This window comes from Xenopus tropicalis, chromosome 4, assembly GCF_000004195.4.
Source record: "Xenopus tropicalis strain Nigerian chromosome 4, UCB_Xtro_10.0, whole genome shotgun sequence".
Taxonomy (NCBI): Eukaryota; Metazoa; Chordata; class Amphibia; order Anura; family Pipidae; genus Xenopus; species Xenopus tropicalis.
Window position 1 is genome coordinate 139,408,304 of NC_030680.2, and position 8,108 is coordinate 139,416,411.

Consider the following 8,108-nt stretch of genomic DNA (forward strand, 5'->3'; position numbering starts at 1 on the left):
GTACGACTGATTCAGGGAGGGAATCCCACAACTTCACAGCTCTCACAGTAATTGGAGTGGGTGCCCTCGTGTCCGTTGGAAGGACCTACTGGTAAATAAAACATTAGAGAGGTTATTATATGAGCCCTTTATATATTTATACATAGTTATCATGTCACCTCTTAAGCGCCTCTTCTCCAGTGTAAACAGACCCAACTTGGCCATCTCATAAATAAGACTTTCCATTTTACCAGCTTAGTTGCCCTTCTCTGGACCCTCTCTAACTCTACAATATCCCCTTTGAGCACTGGAGACTAAAATGAACGGCATATTCTAGATGGGGCCTTACCAGCACTTTGTGAAAGGGAAGAATCCATTCTCTCCTACTGTATATATTTATACTAATGTTGTGGGCACAAAACCCCCAAGTTGGGTATGTTCAGCCAGCACAACACTTTCTTGGCATGGGGGCCAGAGTTAAGGCCCCCATACACGGGCCGATTCTAGTTACCGATATCTGTCCCTTAGACCGATTAAGCAGCTTATTGGCCCGTGTATGGGCACTACCGACGGGCCTGCCCGACCGATATCTGGCCTGAAATCGGAAAATTCAGTTGGATCGGGGACCTCATCAGCTCATTGATGTGGTTCCCAAACCGAATGCGCCTATTACCTTTGTTCTAATTCGATCCTTTGGCCCCAGGGCCAAACGACCGAATTACCCTGAATTCACACGATGTCGCCCACCCGTAGGTGGGGATATCGGGAAAAGATCAGCTTTGTTGGCGACCTCAGCAAATAATGATCAACATGACTTATAGGGAACTTTTTATGTTTTCATATTTTAAAAAGTTGTTTTTTCGTGTCAGTATCACTTTACGGCATATCCGCGACTCTGTGGTACATTTCCCCTTCACATTTATAAGCTCACCCTTTGCCATCAGTAATGGGCAGGTGGGGTGTAGGTACATAAATACTACTATGGGTACCTGGGGGTAGAAAATATGCACTGACCAATCTGCCTCAACCTGTGCTTCCCACCATAGAAATCAACTCCTACGAACTCTCACATCAATTGTCAGTGTGGCACGTCTCTTTATAAACAACAGTGAGTGAGTAGGTTTACACAGACCCCAATAGAGCGCACATACTAACACTATCACCGCTTTTTGTGCAGCGCAAACGCACAGCCACAGGGCGAAGTTATTCCCCCACAAGCGGTGTTATTCGCCACAGGGCGGAGTTATTCCCCCACAAGCGGTGTTATTCGCCACAGGGCGGAGTTATTTCCCCCCACAGGGCGGAGTTATTCGCCACAGGGCGGAGTTATTTCCCCCACAAGCGGAGCCCACCGACCGCATCACCTTGTTAGGAAAAAGAATCCCTAAGAGTAAGGTAATAATGAACTGACAGTAACAAAGAATCACCTGCAGCAGAAAGTTTCCCAAAGATTCGCTCAGAACCAATGTACTAGTCGAGTCGCACACACTGTCCCTACAGCCCACCGCTACCCCCGTTACTCCATTCCGAGTGTATGAGCGGAAGTTGGACCTGAGCAGGCGGAAACGAGCTTCAGTTCCGGCACTTGCTGGGCAGCTATTTCCGGCGTCGGGCCTTGACTGGGATTGCGCGGCAGATTACAGAGAGAGATGTCTGGAAGAGAAGGTGTGTGGGGTGGGAGGGCTCCCTGGGATCCGGTGCCATCCTGCCTGGGCAAGTCGGTACAGCTCCGGAGGGTACTGACTATATGTGCGGGGCGGGTATATGTACAGCTTGCTATTAGCTACCATTGCAATAGTAACAGTACTGACCCCTCTGGGTATTATTAGTAGCAGCGTTATTGTGCATTAGTGCCCTGGGTCTCGCTGTTACTCCTAACCTGCTCCCCTTGTCTTTTCTATGGGGATAGAGATTAGTACTGCGCCCTGTAGCTGCTGGGATTGCCTGCCCCCCCCCCCCATACTGTTTTATTATTACAGAGAAAAGGGAATCATTTAACCATTAAATAAACCCAATAGGGCTGTTCTGCCCCCAATAAGGGGTAATTATATCTTAGTTGGGATCAAGTACAGGTACTGTTTTATTATTACAGAGAAAAGGGAATCATTTAACCATTAAATAAACCCAATAGGGCTGTTCTGCCCCCAATAAGGGGTAATTATATCTTAGTTGGGATCAAGTACAGATACTGTTTTATTATTACAGAGAAAAGGGAATCATTTAACCATTAAATAAACCCAATAGGGCTGTTCTGCCCCCAATAAGGGGTAATTATATCTTAGTTGGGATCAAGTACAGGTACTGTTTTATTATTACAGAGAAAAGGGAATCATTTAACCATGAAATAAACCCAATAGGGCTGTTCTGCCCCCAATAAGGGGTAATTATATCTTAGTTGGGATCAAGTACAGGTACTGTTTTATTATTACAGAGAAAAGGGAATCATTTAACCATGAAATAAACCCAATAGGGCTGTTCTGCCCCAATAAGGGGTAATTATATCTTAGTTGGGATCAAGTACAGGTACTGTTTTATTATTACAGAGAAAAGGGAATCATTTAACCATGAAATAAACCCAATAGGGCTGTTCTGCCCCCAATAAGGGGTAATTATATCTTAGTTGGGATCAAGTACAGGTACTGTTTTATTATTACAGAGAAAAGGGAATCATTTAACCATTAAATAAACCCAATAGGACTGTTCTGCCCCCAATAAGGGGTAATTATATCTTAGTTGGGATCAAGTACAGGTACTGTTTTATTATTACAGAGAAAATGGAATCATTTAACCATGAAATAAACCCAATAGGGCTGTTCTGCCCCCAATAAGGGGTAATTATATCTTAGTTGGGATCAAGTACAGGTACTGTTTTATTATTACAGAGAAAAAGGAAATTGTTTTTAAAAATTAGAATAATTTTCTTATAATGGAGTCTATGGGAGATGTCCTTTACATAATTCAGAACTTTCTGGATAACTGGTTTCAAGATGTAGAAGAAGATGGCGCATGGAGCTCCTATAGTAATAGCCTGGGCTGGTGCAGTTTCCAGGGAACAGGAGCACTGACATGGCATCTCAGATGAAGGTTCTATTCATTGGGAGGTGCATAACGTTGGCATCCCTCAGTGATTATGCCTTTCCTTCAGCTGTAAATCATTTGTCATTTATTGTATGGATTAATGTAATTGGTGGAATTATAAAACTGATACCGCCTTGGAGAGGAGGGACAATAAAATGTACCCATGAGTTTTCTGGACCAAGCCAGCAGCTTATTGGCCCATGTAAGAGCCACACCAATTGGCCTGATACTGAAGGTCTGCCAGATATCAGTCAGGCAGGTTTGAGTTTACTGTTTGAAGAGGGCCACATTAATGTGTTCATGTGGTTTTTATTTGTCAGGCCATTAGGCCCCTCGGTATGGGGCCAAAGATCAGATCAACTTGTTCTGGCGCTGTGTGTGGTGGCCAAATTGGGCCCAGACCCACTTGTTTGGCAACCTTGCCTTGGCAGTGTATGGTCCACTTTATATTTACAGAATCCACAAAGGACAAGGAAGGCCAATTTCACTGGGGCTGCCGATATGTTGGTCTCCCTCAGTGAATCCAGTTACAGGTATCGGACCCCTTATCTGGAAACCCATTATCCAGAAAGTTCTGAATTACGGAAAGGACATCTCCCTTAGACTCCATTATAATCAAATAATTCACATTTTTAAAAATGGTTCCCTTTTTCTCTGTAACAATAAAACAGTACCTGTACTTGATCCCAACTAAGATATAATTACCCCTTATTGGGGGCAGAACAGCCCTATTGGGTTTATTTCATGGTTAAATGATTCCTTTTTCTCTGTAATAATAAAACAGTACCTGTACTTGATCCCAACTAAGATATAATTACCCCTTATTGGGGGCAGAACAGCCCTATTGGGTTTATTTAATGGTTAAATGATTCCCTTTTCTCTGTAATAATAAAACAGTACCTGTACTTGATCCCAACTAAGATATAATTACCCCTTATTGGGGGCAGAACAGCCCTATTGGGTTTATTTAATGGTTAAATGATTCCCTTTTCTCTGTAATAATAAAACAGTACCTGTACTTGATCCCAACTAAGATATAATTACCCCTTATTGGGGGCAGAACAGCCCTATTGGGTTTATTTAATGGTTAAATGATTCCCTTTTCTCTGTAATAATAAAACAGTACCTGTACTTGATCCCAACTAAGATATAATTAATACTTATGGGAGCCAAATCCCTCACTTTGGGTTTAATGTTTTTTTTTTTTTAGTAGACTTATCCGGAAAACCCCGAGTATTCTGGATAATGCTTTTTTTACCCAGGGATGGTGATCCTTTAAGGAAGAAAAAGGCACCTTCCTGCGGAATAAAATGAATGTGGCACCTTTCCTAGACATCCCTAGCCAGACGTAGCCAAGTGCAGGGGCAGTAGATTCAGATTTTACTCTGCTGCTTGTACACAAGTTTATAGGGGACCAGGGACCCAAAGAAATAATTCTAAATTATTGTGTAGTCATACACAGCAGTCTGTGAAGCCCACAGGGAGAGGGCCATAAAAGTACCTTGGAGGGCCACATCCACCCCAGGGGCCCCCAGTTGGACAGCCCTGGCCTAAAGTATAAACTTTTATTTTGCAGTTACCTGGAACATGATAAAGCCAACCCACCCTCCTTGTACCCAGCAACACAGATTCACTGCTATCTGAGATGCAGCCGGAACCTGCTGTACACACAAGTCAGTTTTTAATTAATTCTTTGTTTTTGATATGCAGGAGGCAAAAAGAAACCTTTGAAACAGCCCAAGAAGGCTAACAAAGACATGGACGAGGTAATGTACGACTGTACTGAGCAGTGTCGCTAAAGTCCTTTTAAAGGACACATCTCCCCAAACACTGGTTTTTGCTAAATGCAATTCAAACCAAGCTACACATTCTCTGTGGTTTCAAGGTTCTTTGTAAATACAATTGCTACAGAAAAGCAGTATTTACAAATAAGCATTTCCAGTGGCTTTAAAGTTACGTGCAGTGATTTCCACCTGTTTCATGTCTGTCACACTGAATAGTTTCTGAAGTACAAAGATGATCAGGCAGTTGGACTGATCCTGGCCAATCAGAAATGACCAAATCTATTTCTGTATGGACCCTTAGGGGTTATGTCATAAAATGCACTAAGTTTGCCCATTAGCAGTAACCCATAGCAACCAATCAGCAGGTAGAATATACTGGTCACCTGTTTAAAAGCAAATATTTTATTGGTTGCTATGGGTTACTGCTGCAGGGCAAACTTACTGCCTTTAATGGGGCTAGGATGTTATGTATATATTGTCCTTTTTTTTTTTTTTAGGCAACAGAATATTATACCACTTGCAATTCTCTGTGTGACTATATGTTTAATACCGAACAGGATGGTTGAGCACAGTGTTGACACAGTAATTATACAGCAGCTTTTCCATGTGTTTGACACATGAGTTGTATTATCGCTTACAGGGCACCCAACCTCCATACCACATAGCAATCCAATGCCCCATGTTTAACTTTTAGTATGATATAGAGCAATATTCTGAGACATTTTGCAATTGGTCTTCATTTTTTATTTGTAGTTTTTTTTTTTTTTTTTTAGTTATTTCATTTTCAGTTCAGCATCTCTCCTGTTTGGAGTTTCAGCTGCTATTTGGTTGCTATGGTCAAAGTTACCTTGGTGGTTTGGATGAGAGAATAAAACCATAGACTCTCAGAGCAATAGATTTTTGGCTGTAAAAACTGTAAAGAGATGGAAAAAGGCAGCATATAATTAAAGAAAAAAAAACTATTACAAATAATGAAGACCAATGGAAAAGTTGCTTAGAATTGGCCATTCTATAATATACTAAAATTAAATTGTTAAAAGGTGAATCCATAGTTCAAGAGTGAAATCATTTGTGAATAGGAGTCTGTGACATTCCAGGGCACGTTCTGTAACTTTCTCACCGTCCCATCTTGTAGGATGAGATTGCATTCAAGCAGAAACAGAAAGAAGATCAGAAGAAACTAGACGAAATGAAAGGGAAAGCTGCCCAGAAAGGCCCCCTGAGTAAGTTGGAAAATGATGCTAAAATGTAAAACTGTTCTGTAAAGGTTTCCTAATAATTATTATAACATGTATGGTCTCCATTATCCGGAAACCTGTTATCCAGAGAGCTGTGAATTATGGGAAGGCCCCCATTTTAATCAAATAAAAAAAGTTTTCCTTTCTCTCTCTTGTACTTAATGCCAACTATGATTTTTTTTTAGTAGCCTTAAGGTATAGAGATCTAAATTATGGAAAAACCCCTTATTTGGAAAACCCCAGGTCCCCAGCATGCTCTGTACTGGGACCATATGGATTGCTAGTCCCATGCTTTGCTGTATGATTTGTCTACCTCACTTTGTCACTATTTCCTCATTGTATTTCTTCCTCCTGCTTTGTCCTGAAAAGAAAATATACTTTGCCTTCTTTATGATAAGTACAAACAAAGCACTGACTGTAGCCAACTCCAGGTAGAAATTATGGCAACTAAAAGTATAAGGCAAAGACACATGGAGCTACTTGTCACAGCTACTAGATGCCAGAAAGTGTACCCTGCTCTACACAATACTGAGAATTGCCTCTGCTAAAACACATATTGCTGATTTACTGCTAATTGTCTCTATTTTGGTAGCCATGACAAGTAGCTGCTTCTAGCAGCTCTGTGTGTCTTCACCCTATAGCAAAAGTGCCCAGCACTCGGTACTCTGGATTGAATTTAGTTTCCAAGGTTTTAACAGTAGCTCTCATTTCATTCATTCTACAGCTGATGGGAAGCAGGGAGCCTCCTGCATATTCAGTTAGCCTTAGGCCACCAACACAACAACAAGGCTTAGTAGCTCAAGCAGAGTTGCTGACTCAAAATCCTAGGATTAGAAGTATAAAGCTGCTAATAACCTTTGGAATAACTAAAGAAAATTACATTGCAGAAGCTCTTGTTCTTTATTTGTGTGTATTTAGGGCTTATTTATCCCTTGTGTGGGCAGTGCTGGAGTGATAAGGGGTGCAAAATGTTACCCCTTGGGCACCACATACAAAGAACTTGTGTTCTGCATTCTGGATAGCGGGTTTCCTAATAATGGATCCTGTACCTGTACAAGGTCCCCAGCTTATTTATCCCAGGGCTCTCATCTGCAGGAATTTTCATTCTAAATAGTTGAACCTATGAGCTAGGGGCAGATTTCAATGGATAAAGGTGCAAATCGCTTGTGTTAACACCATCTTTTCTATAAAACTCACTGAAATCCAGCCTTGTGTTCTGACAAGCGCACAGCCCTCTGGGAATATTTATCTGTTTTTCACACTGCTGCTGTGTTACTATGTGTTACAGCTGGAGGCGGCATAAAGAAGTCTGGGAAAAAATAATCTGCTTTCACCCGACAATGGAATTCCTCTTCTAACTGATTTCTCAAGCGCCGGGCCCTGACCCTGGCCATGGAGCGACTGCCGGCCCCCAACTTATTGTATGTTTCCGTGTACAGTGTAATAAACACACGTCAGTTCTTTTTTTAAAACCTGTGATACCCATGATTTGAAGTCAGCAGTGGAATATTCCAATGACCTTGTCTAACAAAATGACTCGCTCCCGGATGTCGTCTTTCAGGTTCAGTAGATAGTTCTGTGTTTGGAAGAGCAGAATATTAGATATGAGTTGTCGAAATAAACACTTATTGCCAATAAAGCCTCCCTGAGCATCGTTTAAAGAGTTACAGCTGTGAGATTAAAGGGCTGCTTCACTTTTAATATGTTATAAAATGCCCTATTCCTAGCAGTTTTGCAATTGGTCATTATTTTTATAGTTTTAGATTTACTTTCCTTCTACATCTTTCCAGTTTTGAAATGAGCCTGGAAGCCAGAACTTTTGCTTTGTAGGCTTACAATTTTATTGTTATTATTCCTTATCTTTGGTTCCTCTTGTATTCATATTTGTGTCTCGCGCAAACCACTGCCTGGTTGCTAAGGTTAACAAGACCCTAGCAACCTGCTGCTAAGTTCCAAACTGGAGAGCTGCTGAACAAAAAGTAAAATAATTGAAAAACCACACACAATAAAAAATAAAAACCAATGGCAA

At 41.3% G+C, this 8,108-nt stretch overlaps 1 protein-coding gene across 1 annotated transcript; it reads left to right on the plus strand.

Moving 5' to 3' along the window:
- Positions 1-1,622: 1,622 nt before the first annotated feature.
- On the plus strand, positions 1,623-7,718 carry tma7 (translation machinery associated 7 homolog). The gene is given in 4 exon segments (NM_001016374.2): positions 1,623-1,644; positions 4,768-4,823; positions 5,977-6,064; positions 7,368-7,718. Coding segments are annotated over 4 exon segments (195 nt in total). The 5' UTR covers positions 1,623-1,628; the 3' UTR covers positions 7,403-7,718.
- Positions 7,719-8,108: the final 390 nt, after the last annotated feature.